Source organism: Arachis hypogaea, chromosome 6 (assembly GCF_003086295.3).
Source record: "Arachis hypogaea cultivar Tifrunner chromosome 6, arahy.Tifrunner.gnm2.J5K5, whole genome shotgun sequence".
Taxonomy (NCBI): domain Eukaryota; kingdom Viridiplantae; phylum Streptophyta; class Magnoliopsida; order Fabales; family Fabaceae; genus Arachis; species Arachis hypogaea.
In genome coordinates this window covers 99841772-99862898 of record NC_092041.1, presented here as the reverse complement: position 1 = coordinate 99862898, position 21127 = coordinate 99841772, and the positions used below count along the sequence as shown (strand labels likewise).

At 39.6% G+C, this 21127-nt stretch overlaps 1 protein-coding gene, 1 long non-coding RNA gene and 1 other non-coding gene across 3 annotated transcripts; all 3 read right to left on the bottom strand.

The window, feature by feature from the left end:
* Window positions 1-572: 572 nt before the first annotated feature.
* LOC140173371 (uncharacterized) lies at window positions 573-6919 on the bottom strand. Its single transcript, XR_011862000.1, has 3 exons — window positions 6764-6919; window positions 6412-6540; window positions 573-727 (listed from the first exon to the last, which is right to left on the bottom strand). It is a non-coding gene; the product is annotated as an uncharacterized lncRNA (long non-coding RNA).
* Window positions 6920-8860: 1941 nt separating this feature from the next.
* Window positions 8861-12471, bottom strand: LOC112697132 (protein AUXIN SIGNALING F-BOX 2). Its single transcript, XM_025750169.3, has 3 exons — window positions 10791-12471; window positions 9820-10315; window positions 8861-9733 (listed from the first exon to the last, which is right to left on the bottom strand). The coding sequence occupies exons 1-3, from the start codon at window positions 11240-11242 to the stop codon at window positions 8966-8968; spliced, it is 1716 nt and encodes a 571-aa protein (XP_025605954.1). The 5' UTR covers window positions 11243-12471; the 3' UTR covers window positions 8861-8965.
* Window positions 12472-18188: 5717 nt separating this feature from the next.
* Window positions 18189-18296, bottom strand: LOC112700020 (small nucleolar RNA R71). The gene has a single exon (XR_003152946.1). It is a non-coding gene; the product is annotated as a small nucleolar RNA R71 (small nucleolar RNA).
* Between the last annotated feature and the right edge of the window lie 2831 nt (window positions 18297-21127).

Genomic DNA, 21127 nt, shown 5'->3' with positions numbered 1-21127 from the left:
AAAAATGTAGCATTAAAGAAGACATTTTTGTACTTTTGTAGCAAAATTTTGGTGTAAAAACTAAGAAATTCATGTGTATTTGTTAAGAAATTTCGGTGTATTTTTATTCTGATAAGTTTCGCATAATTCAAAACTCTTCCTCTTCCTCCTCATATTCTGCTTCTTCTTCTTCATCTTCTTCTTATTTCATTTTTTCATAATTCTTCTTATTTCACTCTCTTAAGAGGAATAAAATTAAAAAAAAAAAGAAGAAAAATCAATACTGCAAAATTATTAGGAAGAAAAAGAGGAAAAGAAAAAAGCGCAGCAACAACAGCAGCAATAAAAGAACGACGATGGAGAGAAAACATGCGAACAAGAAGAAGGGACGCGACGAAGAAAAAGGAAGAACACGAAGAAGACGAAGAAGGATATGTTTACGTTAGTGAAGTACGTGTGTGTATACACTGCGTGTAATAAAAATGATTTTGGTTGAATTTGGGCCAACTTGATTGGATTTGGTTGCCAAAAAAACTTTGATGTGTAGCATATATATGACATGTCGGTGAATTTTCTCTCATCCGGAGGGACGATGCTCTCAACAGGAGAGGAACCATAGAACCTTGGGTTCTGTTTCACTTGAAACTCAATTTATAAGAGGTTGAAACCTTCCCTTTTCATTCACGAAATCATCATATACACCTCCTTCCGCCCCATTCATCGAGGTTAGCAACGTTTCTTACATTACCTGAAACAAACATAGACAAACACAAGATCATCTCTGTTCAACATATCCAGCATAATGCGTATCAACTCATATAAGGTCAGAGAGTTACCAAAATACTAAATAGTTTGTCCACAACCCTCTTTCTCTACCTCTCTAAGTCTCCTGTTCTTTTGGACCTGCCGTCCAATAGTAAACCTTCATCTTCTTCACCTTTCTCTCTAAACCATCAACCACTGTCCCTATTATCAACATAATAGTCTCTCCTCTCATCTCCTTCCAATTCTCAAACATGACCAGACCAAACATGGGTACAGATCCTATAGAAGGAACTACCATCACCCTCAATTCTCATCCAAGCCCAGGCTTCAAAGCAAACAGTTTCAACTTAATTGGAAAAATCATCACAGACAGAGAGCTGAAGTATAAGGCCATAAAGAACTCGATCCTAGGAATGTGGGGCAATCCAAAGGATGTTACCATCTCAGAAGTTGGAAGGAACAAGATTCTCATAAGCTTCAAAGACAGTCGCACAGGAAATAGATTCCTGAGGAATGGTCCGTGGAATGTCAAGGGACATCTGATGAACCTTCAAAGGTGGTTGTATGGGGAGTCTATCCTGGACGTCAGCCACGACTTTATGGAATTCTGGATACAGGTGCATGGGCTTCCTGTAGAAAGATTAAATGCTGAAACTGCCAAAATCATTGGAGATATGATAGGAATAGTGGGAGAAGTGGAAGACCCCATAAAAGAAGGCACCCTACAAAGGAACTTCCTAAGACTTAGGGTAGCCATCAACATTACACAACCTCTTCAGACAGGATTCTGGTTGAACAAAGGTAACAAGCCCAAATCTTGGATAAGCTTCCAGTACGAAAGATTACAAGACAACTACTGCTTCAAGTGTGGAATCATTGGCCACGAGAAGAGAAACTGTGACAAGCCTCAAGCCATGGCATGCTGGGACCCTACCAAACCAAAGTATGGCGTAGAGCTGGGAACAGAAAGGGCAAGGCCACTGCACTCACCAAGAGAGGAAGAAGCATTGGAGCAACAAATCAGGGAGAACGAAGCAGCGCGTGGAGATCAGACGCTGGAGGATGAAGGTGTCAATAGCAAAAGCACTGAAAACGACCCTAAGAACCAATGGGTAAAAGAAGTAGAAGAAATAGAGGTCACTTCTGGAGAGATTAAAATAAAAGAGACAGATGGAAGAGGCGGCGAAAAGATGGAGGAGCAGAGAGGAGATATCCCACTGCCACAAGAAAGATGGCCAGAAGATAGAGACATACGCCTCCTGAACATCCTCGGAACAGCAGCTCACAACTTACGAGGAATAAAAGGAAGAAGTGTGATGGGAGGAAAGGAAGTTTCAAGAAAAGAGAAGTGGACAGGGCCGGAAGGCATATCTCAGGAGAAAACTAGGATCCAGGATGGGCCATCAAACTGGATGAGGCCCAACTCACCACAAGTCCAAGATAACAGAAGCAAAGAAATGATAGAAGGAAAATCAAATGATAAGGGCCTAAGTAAACCTCAATACCCAATAAATTTAATTCACCCAGGGCAGGATACCATAAGGGCCCAACGAGGAGGAGATTGCCAATATGATCATCCAGCCAACCCTCTCTCGGGCCCGTCGAAACAGGAAATGGAAAAAGAAGGTAGGCAGAATGAAGAGGGCCAAGAAGGGGACAAGAACAACGTCAACCTTAGATGGGCTACAAGAGAAGAAGCCGGAAAATGGGAGAAAAAAATGAGCCAGGAGAAAAAGCAAGCATACAAAAACCAAGATGGAGTCACCTACTATGTTGAATTGGCTCCGGAAGATGAGTTTGCAGAATCTGAAGCAAGTAACAAGGTTAACAAGGACATGAAGATATGGGAAGAAATACTCAGCATAGGTATGCAATACAATTTGAAGATCAAGAGGAAAAGAGAGCACTCAGAAATCAAAGCACTTACCAACTCCAACTGGGATGATGACCAAGAGTCAAGGAACAGCAAACGAAACAAAGCAGTGGCACAGAAAGGAAACAACATGGATTTGGACGAGCAAGAACCAACTTATAAGGCTGAGGAGGCGAGCCCACACATGCCCCCACCCCAACCATGATTATCCTAAGTTGGAACTGTCGCGGTATGGCGGCGACTGCGACAGTGTCCGAATTAAAAAATATGTGCAAGAAGCACAAGCCGGCCATAGTCTACTTAATGGAAACTAGATGTAAGGAAAAGAATGTAAAGAAGTTTGCTAGGAAGCTTCAATTTAAGAATAGTTTTTGTGTAGAACCCTGGGGCTTGTCCGGGGGTCTGTGTCTTTTATGGAATGAAAAATTAGTATTTCAGTTTATTCTTGGTGTCAAAATTATATCATTGCAGACATAAAGAGCAATAACAATCCAAACTGGAAGTGTTGCTTTACATATGGCAATCCAATTTTCAAACAGAGAAGGAGAACTTGGCAAGCAATTAGTGAGTCCAAGGACCTGATGGATGAACCAAGTTGCTTCATAGGTGATTTCAATGACATCCTTCATCAAGAAGAGAAGATCGGCAAGCACCCCAAACCACGCATACAAATAGAAGAGTTCAGGAATCTAGTGCACAAGAAGAACCTCATGGACCTGGAACTCAAAGGCAGTAAATTCACTTGGTTCAGTAACCCAAGAGAAGGCTTTGTGACAAGTGGAGACAGATCTTCAACCATGCCAAACTGATAGCTCTACCTGCAATATCTTCAGACCATTGCCCATTATTACTCAACATAGAACCGAATCAGAGGGTTCCAAGGCAGTTCAGATACGAGGCCTACTGGGACGATAAGGAGGAGTGCAAGGAAGTCATAAGAAAGGGGTGGACATCCAAGGCACAAGGTGGAGACTGGAACAATTTCATGGAAAAAACCAGCAACTGCATCAAAAATCTCCAAGAGTGGAACCGCAAGAGCTTCAAAAGAGCCGACGAGGAGATTACTAGATTGCAACGTAAAATCCAGAATCTCCAAAACTCCCATCACAACCCAAGACAGCAGCACCAAATTGAGAATGCTAAACAAAGAATTAGAGAACTATGGAGACAAGAAGAAAAATATTGGGCTCAAAGAGCTAGAGTGAAATGGCTCAAATGGGGAGACCGTAACACAGCATTCTTTCACGCTTCAACCATTCAAAGGAGAGATAGGAACCGCATCGATAGGTTGAGGGATGCAGAAGGGAGATGGGTACAAGAACAGGAGGAAATCTTACGACTCATAGAAGACTACTACTCCAAGCTTTTCACTTCCAGCGGGCAACCTAATTTAGAGGAATGTATAAAAGAGGTTCCCAAAAGAGTCACTGAAGAAATGAATACAGATCTCCTGAAAGAAGTCACAGAGGACGAGATCAAACAGGCAGCGTTTAGTATGGATGGTTCTAGAGCTCCAGGGCCAGATGGATTAAATGGTCTTTTTTATCAGAACCATTGGAGCACCATAAGCAACGATGTATGTGCTGTGGTTAAAAATTTCTTTCAAGGAGGCTCCATACCAAAACAAATCAATGAAACACAGGTGGTGCTCATTCCAAAGATTAAGCAAGCAGAAACCTTGAACCAGTTGAGACCCATAAGCTGCTGCAACTACATTTACAAAATAATATCTAAGGTGTTAGTGGCTAGATTACGGGGAATCATAGATAAGATCGTTTCACCAACCCAAAGTGCATTTATTAGTGGAAGACTCATTCAAGATAACATAGTCATAGTCCAAGAAGCAATCCACAGAATAACAAGTAAAGGGAAAGAAGCCACCAAGGACTTAGCCATCAAGCTCGATATGAATAAAGCTTACGATAGGATGGAGTGGAAGTTCATAGAAGAAGCGCTAAAGGCCTTCGGGTTCCATCAAGAATGGGTGAAGCTCATAATGGAGTGCATCAGAAGTGTGACATATAAGTTCAAGATCAATGGAGCTCTAACCAAGGAAATCATTCCACAAAGAGGACTAAGACAGGGAGACCCCCTTTCCCCTTATCTCTTTATCTTAGCTTCTGAAATTTTTACCATTTTAATGGACAATGCCCTAAACAAAAAGATTATCTCAGGAGTTAAGCTAGCACCTAAAGCACCAATTATCACTCACTTACTGTTCGCTGATGATTGTATCATATTTTCAGGGGCAGAAGAGGAGGAAATCTATCAACTAGTACAGATCCTGAACCAATATACCTCGGCCTCGGGACAAGTGATCAATTTAGAAAAATCAGGAATAATCTTTGGTAACCAGATTCCGATCCAAACCAGAGTCAACATAGAAGACATTCTCAACATTCCAACTTGGGACAGCCCAGGGAGATACTTGGGACTCCCGGCTCAATGGGGAAGGGCGAAAGGCAAGGCTCTAGAGTGGATCATGGAAAAAGTGGAAGGAAAAATAGAAGGATGGAAAGAAAGCCTGTTAAATCAAGCTGGTAAGGAGGTCCTTATAAAAGCAGTCATTCAAGCAATTCCAACATACGCCATGAGCATTCTAAGGTTCCCCAAATCCTTTTGCAATAAATTAAATGCCAAAATCGCTAAGTTTTGGTGGAGAAGTCAAGGAAGAGAAAGAGGGATCCATTGGAAGGCTTGGCCAAAGCTATGCAAGAGTAAGAAGGAAGGAGGACTCGGTTTTAAGGAGTTTCACCACCAGAATACGGCGCATCTAGCCAAACAGGCTTGGAGAGTGATCAGGAACCCGGAAGCAAAATGGGTACAAGTGCTCAAGGCTCTATATTTTCCAGATTGCGATTTTTGGGAAGCGTCAAAGCATCGGAAGGGCACATGGATATGGAACAGCTTACTGCAAGGGAGGGAGCTTATAAAGAGTAAAGGAAAATGGAGCATAGGCAAAGGAAGTGGAGTGAAGGTATGGGGTGATAACTGGATTCATGGATTCAACGAGCCACTCAAAAGAGGAGGAAGTGACAATCAAAGAGTAGAAGAACTACTAACACCTTCTAGAGTATGGGATAGAGCGAAAATCCAAAGGAGTTTCCCCCCAGTTGTAGCACAAAAAATACTCCAAACTCCAGTAAGCAGGATCTCTAAGGAGGACAGATTATTGTGGCCCTTCAGGAAGGATGGAGAATTCACAACCAAAACAGGGTACTATGCGGCAAAAAAAGAAGAAGACGAAAGAAGTCACTACTATAGCCCATCATCAAGCTCAGTGTTCGAAGAACTATGGGAAGGGATTTGGAACATAAAGGCACCCCAAAAAATCAAAATGTTCCTGTGGAAGGTCGCACACAACATCATACCGGTAAGGGCAAATTTAAAAAAAAAGAGTTTATTGACAAATAGTGTTTGTCCGATCTGTGCGCAAGAGGAAGAGACCAGTGAACATACTCTCCTGCTCTGCGATTGGACCAGAGCAGTGTGGTTTGGCTCACAGTCACAATGCACGCCAACAAACCAAAACGTCAGATCAGTGGGACAATGGCTACAACAAATGTACATAAAGTGTAAAGAAGCCAACAGAACGGAAGTGGACCAGAATTGGAGTAGAATTGGCATCACTATGTGGACAATTTGGAAGGCTAGAAACAACTACGAGTACAACAACATAGAGCCTAACCCAGAGTCTACCATCAATCATGCAAGAATAATAGAGAAAGAATACAACAGCCTAATAAAAGAAAACATCTCCAAAGTCAGAGAAGACAACAAAGGGAGATCATTACCTGTCATTTGGAGACCTCCTCCTCAGAGCTGGCTCAAGGTAAATTCTGATGCTGCTTTTTCCATTGGAACTAAGACAGGGGCAACAGCTTCAGTGATCAGAGACCATACAGGAAAAATCCTGGGGGGATCTGCAACAGTGATTCAAGCAAACTCAAGCCTATCAGCAGAGGCACAAGCATTAAGGGAAGCTGTAATTCTAGTGGAAAATTTAAATATTCAAAGAGCCATCATTGAAACAGATAGTCTGCAGATTGTTCAGACTCTCAAGTCAGGGGATACAATTTGGGAAATAGACCCAATCATTCAAGACATAATTTCTATTCAAAAAAGACTCTCAAACTGTGGTTTCACCTGGACCCCTCGAGAAGGAAACAGACTGGCTCATTCACTAGCAGCTCTGAAACTCAAAAATCTACTTCCTGCTAGTTGGCCAATAACTCCCCCGCCTCAAACTGCAGACATCATCAGAAGAGAAAGAATTGGACTGCTTCTCCAAAATTCTCATCAGCAAACCTGAATGCATAATTAGAGCTGTCAATAGAGCTCACTTTGCAAGCATGGCCAGATCTATGTTATATATATATAAATAACTATATACTCTCATATATATATATATATATATATATATATATATATTATCTTTAAAAAAAAAACTAAAGATAAGATATTCCTTTCGAGAATTGGATCTTAGTCAAAAAAAAAAAAAAACTAATAGTATAATATATATATATATATATATATATATATATATATATATATATATATATTATTATACAAAATAATATTTATTTTAAGGAAAAGATGAGGAATGGTTAATTGGCAGGTTAAGGGGATCGAGGATTGGAGCAATTGGGAAGGGAAGGCACCTTTACCGCATAGAGCATCAAACCAACCAAGCTTGTAGGGATCCCATCAGACTTCTCCTATGCCAAAGTGCCGCTTATCTAGGTATCATTTCTATCGGAGCTTGTTTCGTCGCAAGCGGCTTCCAGCAGCCTAGCTTCTGTGAGTCGGAGTAGCGCTCCTCAAAAACTATCCGCCTAAAAGGGAATGAACAGGGGAGCAACTCCGTCCTTCTTCTTCTCCGGAGAGCCGGATCGAACTGGGTCTCCGCCTTTGGCCAACCTGATTCAGAGTCATCCTCTTTTTCTCGAGTCGTTAGTTCTGGAATTTGCCTCTTCTGGTTTAGTGCGTTAAGTGAGAGTGGTTGGTTGAGAGAGAGAGAGAGGTTATCTGTTGTTTGAATTAGGATAGTTAGGCGGGCGGGTGTGGGGCTCGGTTCTGTTAGGGTGTGGGCCGGGTGTCCGGCCTACACCAGGTCCAAAAAAAAAAAAATATATATATATATATATATATATATATATATATATGACATGTCCAATATCTTATAAAAAATTAAAATTTATGTATTTACGTATCTCGTGTTGTATCGTATCTTGTGTCTGTGTCAGTGCTTCACAGCTTATATGCTATTTTTAGCTTAAAAATATTAGTTTTGGTTATAAACTATCTTCTTATTACAACTCAAACATTATTATTTTTTATGTAAAATATATTTTTGAAGAAAACAGTTTTTTTTTAATGGGTTCCAAACATGGTCCAAAATTGAGGCGTCGAATTTCCCATTCCAACCAATTGATTAGTCATGTTCAGCTGCTTTAAATTAAGATAAGTGGATACCAACCATCATATCTGGATCCAACTTTACTTATATGCTAATGGATCTGAACTCTACCCCAAAAGAGGGCTCTAATTAAAAGTTATAATTATGCTCAATCCTCATTTATCAAAGGCTTGGATGCTTGTTGATAAAAAGAATATACCTTAGAATACAACATGATATGGCGCTGCTTCAAGGCCATAGCATATAATCAAATTATACTCACCAAACAGTAAATTGTTCTGAAATGACATTGAGAAATTGTGGAAAAATGCATACCGTTCAGTGTTTGATCAAGTTGATTTGTTATAAAATGTTAGACGGACCAAATATTGCAGCTTGATGCCTATTTTTGTTTTGGATAAATTGTGAAAAATATAATTTCACAATAACCAGAGAAGGAGCACTAGAAATTTGTTTCATAGAATACTCAACACTTGTCCAACTTGCCGTGTAGTATAAATATTTTTCAAGATTCAAAACTTTAAGTTTAGCACACTTGAATATGTTGAGGAGTAAATATACCATTTATTAGGAGAAATAACTAAACGTAAAGTTTTATATAATTTATAATTAAAACTAATTTGATTTGTGCTTAACCTCTTGATGGATATAAAGGTCACACTTTACCCTCTGAAACTAAAGTAACGTCTCATCCTACAAGTAGAGAGACGCTCTAAATCTATATAACAAGGTGGAGACATTATTATGGAATAATAATGATTAAGAACTAGGAAGAAAGTTAAGGCATCTAATATTTATGCATAAATCTAGCAAATGCAAGGAAATAACAAACCAACCACTACACAAGGCTAAAATTGCATTAATAAGTCAGCCTAACGTACAAACTGCTCAATAATAACAATAAAATTAAAATTGACCTAAAAATGCACCTAAAGGGTCCATACATATTCCGGTGCATCTTTCCTCTTCCCAGCCAATGTCCGGTACAAGTACATCTTCTCCACCTTCTGCACATCATCCGGCTCGCAGTCGGCTGGCTCATTCTCGTTGAAGATCTCAACATTTAGCCTCGGCATCTTCATTGCTAGCACCTTGCATGCTCCGACGGTTACTTCGCACGACGACATCCAAAGGGATCGCATTGTTTCATACTTCCCTACGTCTGTCAGAAGTGCTGTGTTGCCGAAAGGGCAGTCCCTGATCTCAAGCTTGCGGAGCTTCTTGCATCCATTCAGAACATAGAGCATCCCCTTGTCACTCTCCCCGGCAAAGGCAATGGACAACATCTCAAGCTGCTCAGCATACATTCCGATGTAGAGGAATACCTTATCAGTCAGCTGGCCAGAGAGGGAAAGCCGCCTAAGACGCCTGCAAGATTGCACAATCGCCCCAAAACCTTCATCCAGTGGCTGATTTGTGTCGGGGTCGGGTTTTGTTGCGTCAAGGATAGCCAACCTAAAGCGGATAAAATTTGGGCAGTTCTTGGCCACAGTTATTAGGGCAGCATTTGTCATCTGGTGGCAGAAGTAGAGCAATGAGTGAAGTTTCGGGCAGCCCATAGATATCGCAACCAATCCCTTCTCTGTGACAGCCGCATGCTGACCAATGTTGTCAGAAGGAAAAACCCTCAATTCTTGCAATTCCTTACACGTGTTAGCTACAACACCTAGCCCTTTATCTCCAATGGAATCCATTATCTGCACGCAATTACAAAAGTTATCAGCATCCACCAACAAAACAATATACATATAATTGGAAAAGATTTTGAGACTGATGTGTTTACCCATAAGCGCTGAAGTTTCTTGCAGTGACGAATCAATTTTATCAAATCACTGCCTGGAATGCCTGCTGCATAACTCAAGTTTAAGGATGTTAATTTCGGAAGAATAGGATACATAGCTGTGAGGCAGCGAGGAGTAACTTCCAAAAATCCCGACAAGCTTGTTATTGACTTGCACTTATTCATGGTAGTCATTAGCTTGGCGAAGGTCTCCATAGCTGGATCATGGACTAATGACCCTACTCCCAAATCTACTAGCTGAGGGGCTCGCGCCAATATCCTCTGGAGTGCGTCAAGGGGCACAGAGCGGTTTAATCTTAAGCTCTTAAGGTTAGGAGATCTTGCAACAAGTCTCTCAAGCACTCCAGTATTAATCTCTCCTTTAAGGCAAGCAAAATTAAGAGAGACAAGCGACGTGCAGCTGTCGGGGAAGCAACTAAGCCACTGACCCTTGTGATCATCAACTTCATTTTCTTGAAGGTCAAGTTCTCGAAGCCACCTATATTGCAATCCCAAACAAATAAAAACAAAATGAAGAGTCAAGAACACACTTTTATCATCCTCCATTTCTATTGTATATAAGCAAAATAGATTTCTTAACATGTTCATCCATAACCCCAACAAATGCACAGCAAACAACCTATCCTAAAACAGAAGACAAAACAAAAATACTAATAATTAATAATTCACAAATTTAAACAGATCAATGTAGTACTCAGTAAAACATGACAAGTGAATAAGTTCACTTCAAACTTCAAAGCCATTCAACCACTTTTTCTTAAAGAGTACAACCAAATTATCAATTATCAACTGAGAAATATTCATACATAACAAAACTAAAACACTATAGCTACCAAACCAGCTAGAACCATCAATTTGTTACAAACAAAAAAAGCAACACAAGATCAAAACCAAACAAAAACAACACAATCATCAAAAAAATATTCACCCCAAAAAGAAGAATCATTTCTTACTTGCAATTTGCAGCTATAGCAGCAAGACCATCAGTAGTGAACTCTTCACAGCTAACAAGAACAAGACTCTTGAAATTAGGGAAAGCACGAGAAAGAAGCTCAAGGCTCTCATCAGAGACAACCATTCTCTTCAACCTAAGCTCCTCCAACCCAACCTTCCCCTTAGCAAGTGCTTCAATCCATGGATACACAAATCCACCCCAGCCATGAGGGACCAAGCTGAAGTCAGCAAAGTGAGGCTTCCCCTTCAAAGTTAGAGACTTCAAAGAAGGGAACCTCTGAATCAACCTCTCAGGGGTTATAGAGTAGCAGTTACCAATGAACACTTTCTCTCTTGTGCATCTCTCTATTCTGTACCAGCTCCTGCACACTAAAGATAAAGCGTTCCTATCACGGTGTGAACCTACATACTCAAATATATGCTCTATTACCTCGTCTGGGAAATAATTCATCTCTTATTTTCTTCCAATTTTTCTCTTTTCTTAACTTAGCAGCCCAAACCCCCCAAATTTTCCGGGAAAGTTTCCATCTTCTTCGAAAGGAAGGGGTAAAAAAGGAAAAACAAAACAAACAACCCAAACGGCTTAATCTACACCATGGTGGACCTAAGATCTGAAACCTGAGGGGGAAAAAACAGACCTTGGTATGAACAATGGCGAGAAAAACAAGATCTCTAAGTATAGAACATCATGAGAGATCTACAGAAGAGAAAAAAGGTACCGATAAAAATTGAAAATTTTACATTTCACAGAATAGATCTGCTTGAAGGGTAACCAAAATAGACACAAGTTTTCTCTACAGAACACAACTGGAGTAAGAGAAAATCGGGAAATGATGGAAAGAAAAGTAAAAAAAAAAACAACAGGAAAAAGAAGAATTTTTCCGAATCAAATGGTTATGATGACGACGAGGATGTCGGTTAAAAAAAAAATAAAATGGATAGATAGATAGATCTGAGAAAATCTAAGGTTGTTTTGCACAGATCGTAGTTACATTATAGACTACAGAGAGGAACACACCTCAATAGCGGAAAGAAAAAAAACGAAACCCTTTTCTTCTCTTTCTGCCACTCTCACATGCTTCTTTCTTTGTTAAAGCTGAAACCCAAAGTCAGAGAGAGAGAGAGAGAGAGAGAAAAGAGAGAGAACGGTTAGCTCAAAACCCAATTGGTTGGGTGTGGATTGATTTATTTAACCATGGTTGGTTACCTGATCCTAATTCCTTAACTATGATAGGGTTTAGGGTTGGGCTCAGAGGTTAGAATGAAACGTTCAGCGTCGATTTTGATGATGGGATTTTGAGAGAATCTTGGCCGTTGAGTGCGTGAACATGCATGTGTCTTTGTCACTGCTTTCGAAGTGAACCCCCCTCACCTCACCTCACTACTTTCTTGTTTCTCTCTCCCCTTCTGCCAATGTCTTTGCAGTAATCAAGTACAAAGAGATTTAAAAATTAAATAAAATTAGTGTTTGGCTTTAACCAACTTAGTATGAAAATGAAACTTGTTATTTTTTTAAGTAATCATATGAAATATGAATGTGATAATAATATTGTTCCTACCTTTTGCAGAAACCACAATTTAATGAAATTCGAAGATCTTAATTTGAACAATATGGATATCAGTTCGAGAAGACAACTTACGGAAATCTTAATTTTCCTTTTTTTTATGTTTTTTGATATAATCGTTATTAGGTATTTATTGTCTTTAATATATGTTTTTAATACTATGATTTGATAGCTTTGTGAGGTAATAGTTTTATTCATTTTACAATATATTCATTAATTTTTATTAATATCTTTATTCGGTCACTTACGTTCGAAAAAATCTTTTCGGTTTGATTCATTTTCTTTCTTCTTTTGCTGCAAATTTTAGTCCTGTCCTCTTTTTTTTCAACGTAACCATCATTTTCTTCTTCTTATACCTTGCCTTTATCTTCTCCGTCGAATTCGTAACTGACGTAAAATTAATGGGTATAAATCTAAATTAAAAAATTTGCTGAACCTGGTCAGACGAACATTTTTCATGATCCGTCGCCGTGTTAACTGTCCTTACCTGCTCTTCCACAGATGCCGAGGTAACCACGATCACGTTACATTCACCTGCAACATATCTAAAGTAATTGCACCTCTCACATATCAATTGTAAACATTCATATTTCATGCTATATTCATAGTCGTCTACAACCACTTTCCGAACAACCGGCTACCCCAAATTCACTTGAACACAAGTCTGAGCAAATTTTTCTCTCTCCGCCAACTTAGTTGCAAGGTCTATCTTGACTGATTTACCTACAACGGAGGCAATATGCATAATCACTTTCTCATGGTAATATTATATATTCAATCTTGCAATTTTTATCCAAACACTGGTGTTCCCAAAGGAGGCCTCACATGGTTTAAAATTCGGAGGCCATAGCTTAACCGTGATATAATGACCTAACATCATCCATGAACCCCTAATAAAATATTCTCCCTATCTTTCCTGAGATCAAATTTGAGGAAGAAGTAATTGAACCCAACATCCAAAATTTCATAACTACCTTTAAGCCTCCATACCCCGTTCAATTTATGTACCAAAACCATATAGCTGAAGTGTTTCGCAAGAACCTTAATCACCATGGCCTTCTTGTAAGGTTCTGATAAAGTGTTCCTAGCTTCTTCGGTAAAGCTAATCTTCAGAGGTGTTGGATCACCTTATTTTTCCGTGGCTATTGCCATCGTATCACCATCCAAGACATCAACCCTATCAAGTCCGAAGATTTCAAAAGACCCGATCACCTTATCACAAAACGAAACCTTATTAGTCACCCTAGCATTACCCTTACGTAAGTCCTCCTTGTCACCTGAAGCAACCCTTTCTGCACTCTCTCTGATAATCTCCTTGATTGGTAAAGTCTCATCATGTTCTTCCCTCAAACACTCCACCTAGCTCTCACCAGTCACTCTTCCGTCGCTCATGTTGTACTCTCTCCAAACCTATGCGAAGGGAGAACATACTCCTAAAATCTTAGTAATATGCTTATTCAATTATATTAAGCATCAATTCAAGGATAAAAAATTTTAATATAGATTTAAAACATGGTATTTTAAATATATTGTCTTTTTTGTTTTTTTTTAATATGAAAGACTATTTAAAAAAATGAAATCGAAAGATCTCATTTTAATTTTTAATTTTTTTATTTCCTGAAACCAGAAATCGGAGGGTATAGTTTTAATTTTAAATTGTTAATTTTTTTTAAACAAAAATTAAAATATCGAATTTTAATATTTTAATATTTTTAATTTTAAATTGTATTCTTCTATATTTCTTTCTTATACATCTAGATTGTTTTATTTTTTCTTTTGAATTTTATATTTTTTTCTTTCACGAGTTAATTTTTCAAAACTTCACATATTCAAGTAAAATGCCTCAAGGTAAAAAAAAATATCTTATATCTTTTGTTGATTTAGTTGTTATTCTATTATTTGTATCAATCAAATAAAAAAAAGGAAAGCCAATTTTATACAAAGACATTGATGAGCGGATAATTTGTATGCTTTTTGGCATTGTTTTTAGTATGTTTTTGGTAGGATCTAGTTAGATTTTAGTATATTTTTATTAGTTTTTAGTTAAAATTCACTTTTCTGGGCTTTACTATGAGTTTGTGTATTTTTCTGTGATTTCAGGTATTTTCTGGCTGAAATTGAGGGACCTGAGCAAAAATCTGATTCAGAGACTAAAAAGGACTGCAGATGCTGTTGGATTCTGACCTCCCTGCACTAGAAGTGGATTTTCTGGAGCTACAGAAGCCCAATTGGCGCGCTCTCAACGGCGTTGGAAAGTAGACATTCTGGGCTTTCCAGCAATATATGATAGTCCATACTTTGCCCAAGATTTGATGGCCCAAACCGGCGTTCAAAGTCACCCTCAGAAATCCCAGCGTTAAACGCCGGAACTGGCACCAAAATGGGAGTTAAACGCCCAAACTGGCATAAAAGCTGGCGTTTAACTCCAAGAAGAGTCTCTACACGAAAATGCTTCATTGCTCAGCCCAAGCACACACCAAGTGGGCCCGGAAGTGGATTTTTATGTCATTTACTCATTTCTGTAAACCTTAGGCTACTAGTTCTCTATAAGTAGGACCTTTTACTATTGTATTTGGAGACTTTGGTAGCTATATTCATTTTTATGCTAGCTTAGATCATTGGGAGGCTGGCCATTCGGCCATGCCTAGACCTTGTTCTTATGTATTTTCAACGGTGGAGTTTCTACACACCATAGATTAAGGTGTGGAGCTCTGCTGTACCTCGAGTATTAATGCAATTACTATTGTTCTTCCATTCAATTCCGCTTGTTCTTGTTCTAAGATATCACTTGTTCTTCAACTTGATGAATGTGATGATCCGTGACACTCATCATCATTCTCACTTATGAACGTGTGACTGACAACCACCTCCGTTCTACCTTCGATTGGGTGAATATCTCTTGGATTCCTGATTGCACGATGCATGGTTGATCGCCTGACAACCGAGTGCTCGCCTGACAACCGAGCCAACCATTCCGTGAGATCAGAGTCTTCGTGGTATAGGCTAGAACTGATGGCAGCATTCAAGAGAATCCGGAAGGTCTAACCTTGTCTGTGGTATTCTGAGTAGGATTCAATGATTGAATGACTGTGACGTGCTTCAAACTCCTAGCAGGCGGGGCGTTAGTGACAGACGCAAAAGAATCGATGGATTCTATTCCGGCCTGACCGAGAACCGACAGCTGATTACCCCATGCTGTGACAGAGCATAGGCAAACGTTTTCACTGAGAGGATGGGAGGTAGCCATTGACAACGGTGAAACCCTACATAAGCTTGCCATGGAAAGGAGTAAGAAGGATTGGATGAAGACAGTAGGAAAGCAGAGAGACGGAAGGGAAGGCATCTTCATGCGCTTATCTGAAGTTCCTACCAATGAATTACATAAGTACCTCTATCTTTATCTTTATGTTTATTTCGTTCATCATCATATCCATTTGAGTTTGCCTGACTAAGATTTACAAGATGACCATAGCTTGCTTCATACTAACAATCTCCGTGGGATCGACCCTTACTCGCGTAAGGTTTATTACTTGGACGACCCAGTGCACTTGCTGGTTAGTTGTGCGAAGTTGTGTAATGCCAAGGTATTGAACACCAAGTTTTTGGGGTTCATGACCGAGGATTATGAGAGTTGTGAAAAGTATTGTTCACAATTTCGCGCACCAAGTTTTTGGCGCCGTTGCCGGGGATTGTTCAGTTTGGACAACTGACGGTTCATCTTGTTGCTTAGATTAGGTATTTATTTTTTTCGAAATTTTTGAAGATGAATTCTAGAGTTTCATGATGATTTATTGAAGTCTGGCTGGCTGAGAAGCCATGTCTAATCTCATTGGACCGAGGTTTCAACTTATCATCACAAAAGCTTGTTGATTTTTATCAATCTTGCTTTTGGAGCAGTGATCTGCTAAGGCTTGGCTGGCCTTTGGCCATGTCTAGTGTTTTGGACCGAAGCTTTCTTTGAGAGCTTGGCTGGCTGTGAAGCCATGTCTAATTCCTGGACCGGAGTCTTAGACTAGCATTGCACTGATTCCTGGAATTCTCATTAAGAATTTTGATACCTTTATTTTCTTTTTCCACTTAATTTTCGAAAAACACAAAAAAATTTACAAAAACATAAAATCCAAAAAAAAAATATTTCTTGTTTGAGTCTAGTCTCATTCTAAGTTTGGTGTCAATTGCATGCATTCATTCATGTGTCTTAAGGATCTTCAAGTAATTCTTGATGATTTCTTACTCTGATCTTTGAATTCTTTTGACTTGAGTGTTTATGTGTCTCATATAGTGTCAGTAGTATACAAACTACTAAGTTTGGTGTCTTGCATGCATTGTTATTTGATTCTTGTTGCATTTTGATTTTTCCTTATTATTAAAAATCCAAAAATATTTTTAATTTGTGTCTTCTCAAGTCAATAATACAGAGAATTGAAGATTCAGAACATTCAGCAGAGGAATTGCACAGAAAAAGCTGGGCGTTCAAAACGCCCAGTGAAGAAGGACAGACTGGCGTTTAAACGCCAGCCAGGGTACCTGGTTGGGCGTTTAACGCCCAAAAGGGTATAGTTTTGGGCGTTAAACGCCAGAATGTGCACCATTCTGGGCGTTTAACGCCAGGATGGCTAAAGGGGGAAGATTTTGTTTTCAAATCAATTTTTTTCAAGTTTTCAAAGTTTTTCAAAATCAAATCTTTTTTCAAATCAATTTTTCAATCAAATCTTTTTCAAAATCAAGTTCTTTCTATTTTCAAAGATACTTACTATCAATTAATGATTTGATTCAACACTTCAAGCATGTTGCCTTTTCTGTTGAGGAAGGTTTAATGTTTGAATCATATCTTTTCTTGTTAGTCAAGTTTTTAATTTTCAAAATCAAATCTTTTTAAAATGTTTTTCAAATCATATCTTCTCAATCACATCTTTTTAAAACTAATCATATTTTCTTAACCACATCTTTTTCAAAATAGTTTTCAATCAAATCTTTTTTATTTCTAATTTTAAAATCTTTTTCAAAAATCACTTGATTTCTTTTCCACTTTCATTTTCGAAAATCAAGTAGTGTTTTCAAAAATGTTTTCAAAATCTTTTACTTAATTTTCGAAAATTACTTCCCTCCTTCTCACATCTTTCTATTTATGGACTAACACTATCCCTTAATGCAAAATTCGAACTCCATCTTCTTTGATAAAGTTCGAATTTTCTACTTCTGTCTTCTACTTTTCTTTTCCTCTGACACTTTAAGGAATCTCTATACTGTGACATAGAGGATTCCACATTTTCTTGTTCTCTTCTCTTTCTTATGAGCAGGAGCAAAGACAAAGGCATTCTTGTTGAGGCTGATCCTGAACCTGAAAGGACCTTGAAGAGAAAGCTAAGAGAAGCCAAAGCACAACTCTCTTTAGAGGACCTGACCGAATTCTTCAAAGAAGAAGAACACATGGCAGCCGAAAACAACAATGCCAACAATGCAAGGAAGGTGCTGGGTGACTTTACTGCACCTAATCCCGATTTCTATGGGAGAAGCATCTCTATCCCTGCCATTGGAGCAAACAACTTTGAGCTTAAGCCTCAATTAGTTTCTCTAATGCAACAGAATTGCAAGTTCCATGGACTTCCATTGGAAGATCCTCATCAGTTCTTAGCTGAGTTCTTGCAAATCTGTGACACTGTCAAGACTAATGGGGTTGACCCTGAGGTCTACAGACTTATGCTATTCCCTTTTGCTGTAAGAGACAGAGCTAGAACATGGTTGGACTCTCAACCTAAAGAAAGCCTGGACTCTTGGGAAAAGCTAGTCAATGCCTTCTTGGCAAAGTTCTTTCCACCTCAAAAATTGAGTAAGCTTAGAGTGGAAGTCCAAACCTTCAGACAGAAGGAAGGAGAATCCCTCTATGAAGCTTGGGAAAGATATAAACAATTAATCAGAAAGTGTCCTTCTGATATGCTTTCTGAATGGAGCATCATAGGTATTTTCTATGATGGTCTCTCTGAACTATCCAAGATGTCTTTGGATAACTCTGCAGGAGGATCTCTTCATCTGAAGAAGACGCCTACTGAAGCTCAAGAACTGATTGAAATGGTTGCAAATAACCAATTCATGTACACTTCTGAAAGAAATCCTGTGAACAATGGGGCTAGTCAGAAGAAAGGAGTTCTTGAGATTGACACTCTGAATGCCATATTGGCTCAGAATAAAATATTGACTCAACAAGTCAATATGATTTCTCAAAGTCTGTCTGGAATGCAAAATGCACCAAGCAGTACTAAGGAAGCTTCATCTGAGGAAGAAGCTTATGATCCTGAGAACCCTTCAATGGAAGAGGTGAATTACATGGGAGAATCCTATGGAAACACCTATAATCCTTCATGGAGAAATCATCCAAATTTTTCATGGAAGGATCAACAGAGACCTCAACAAGGTTTCAACAACAATAATGGTGGAAGAAACAGGTTTAGCAATAGCAAGCCTTTTCCATCATCTTCTCAGCAACAGACAGAGAGTTCTAAACAGAATAACTCTGACTTAGTAACCATGGTCTCTGATCTAATCAAAACCACTCAAAGTTTCATGACTGAAACTAGGTCTTCCATTAGAAACTTGGAAGGACAAGTGGGTCAGCTGAGCAAGAAAATTACTGAACTCCCTCCTAGTACTCTCCCAAGCAATACAGAAGAAAATCCAAAAGGAGAGTGCAAGGCCATCAACATGGCCGAATTTTGGGAGGAAGGAGAGGCAGTGAACACCATTGAGGAAGGCCTCACTGGGCGTCCACTGGCCTCCAATGAGTTCCCCAATGAGGAACCATGGGAATCTGAGGCTCAAACTGAGACCATAGAGATTCCATTGGACTTACTTCTGCCATTCATGAGCTCTGATGAGTATTCTTCCTCTGAAGAGGATGAGTATGTCACTAAGGAGCAAGTTGCTAAATACCTTGGAGCAATCATGAAGCTGAATGACAAGTTATTTGGAAATGAGACTTGGGAGGATGAACCTCCTTTGCTCACCAAGGAACTAGATGACTTGTCTAGGCAGAAACTGCCTCAAAAGAGACAGGATCCTGGGAAGTTTTCAATACCTTGTACCATAGGCACCATGACCTTCAAGAAGGCCTTGTGTGACTTAGGGTCAAGTGTAAACCTCATGCCTCTCTCTGTAATGGAGAAGTTAGGGATCTCTGAGGTGCAAGCTGCAAAAATCTCACTAGAGATGGCAGACAATTCAAGAAAACAAGCCCATGGACTTGTAGAGGATGTTCTGGTTAAAATTGAAGATCATTACATCCCTACTGATTTCATAGTCCTAGAGACTGGGAAGTGCATGGATGAATCCATCATCCTTGGCAGACCCTTCCTAGCCACAGCAAGGGCTGTGATTGATGTTGATAGAGGAGAGTTGATCATTCAAGTGAATGAAGAATCCTTGGTGTTTAAGGCCCAAGGATATCCCTCTGTCATCATGGAGAGGAAGCATGAAGAGCTTCTCTCAAAGCAGAGCCAAACAGAGCCCCCACAGTCAAACTCTAAGTTTGGTGTTGGGAGGCCACAACCAAACTCTAAGTTGGGTGTTGAACCCCCACATTCAAACTCTAAGTTTGGTGTTGGGAGGTTCCAACATAGCTCTAAGCAATTCTGAGGCTCCATGAGAGTACTCTGTCAAGCTAATGACATTAAAGAAGCGCTTGTTGGGAGGCAACCCAATGTTATATTTTATCTATTTTATTTTGTTATTTTCTCTTTTTTGTAGGTTGATGATCATGAGAAGTCACAAAATTAATGAAAAAAGCAAAAACAGAATGAAAAACAGGAAGAAAAATAGCACACCCTGGAGGACGCACCCACTGGCGTTTAAACGCCAGTGAGGTTAGCTGTTGGGCGTTTAACGCCCAGTCTGGCACCATTCTGGGCGTTTAACGCCAGAAAGGGGCACCAGACTGGCGTTAAACGCCAGAAATGGGTAAGAAGCTGGTGTTAAACGCCAGAAATGGGCACCAGCCCGGCGTTTAACGCCAGAAATGGCTAAAAACGTGATTTTGCTTGCCATTTGGTGCAGGGATGACTTTTCCTTGACACCTCAGGATCTGTGGACCCCACAGGATCCCCACCTACCCTACCACTCTCTCTCTTCTTCACCCATTCACCAATCACCTCAACACCTCTTCCCCAAAAACCCTTCACCTATCAAATCCCATCTTTCTCTTCACCACTCACCTCCATCCTTCATAAAACCCCACCTACCTCACCATTCAAAATTCAAACCACTTTCCCACCCAAACCCACCCTCAAATGGCCGAACCCTACACTTCCCCTTCTCCTACATAAACCCTCCTTCACTCCTTCATTTTCACACAACATACACACCACTTCTCCCCTTCTTGGCCGAAAACAAAAGCCATTCCCTTTCCCCTCATTTCTTCTTCTTCTACTCTCTTCTTTCTTCTTTTGCTCGAGGACGAGCAAACCTTTTAAGTTTGGTGTGGTAAAAGCATTGCTTTTTGTTTTTCCATAACCATTTATGGCATCCAAGGCCGGAGAAACCTCTAGAAAGAGGAAAGGGAAGGCAAAAGCTTCCACCTCCGAGTCATGGGAGATAGAAAGATTCATCTCAAGGGTGCATCAATACCACTTCTATGAAGTTGTGGCCTTGAAAAAGGTGATCTCCGAGGTCCCTTTTTCACTCAAAAAGGGTGAATATACGGAGATCCGACATGAGATCCGAAGAAGAGGTTGAGAAGTTCTTACCAACCCCATTCAACAAGTCGGAATCTTGATGGTTCA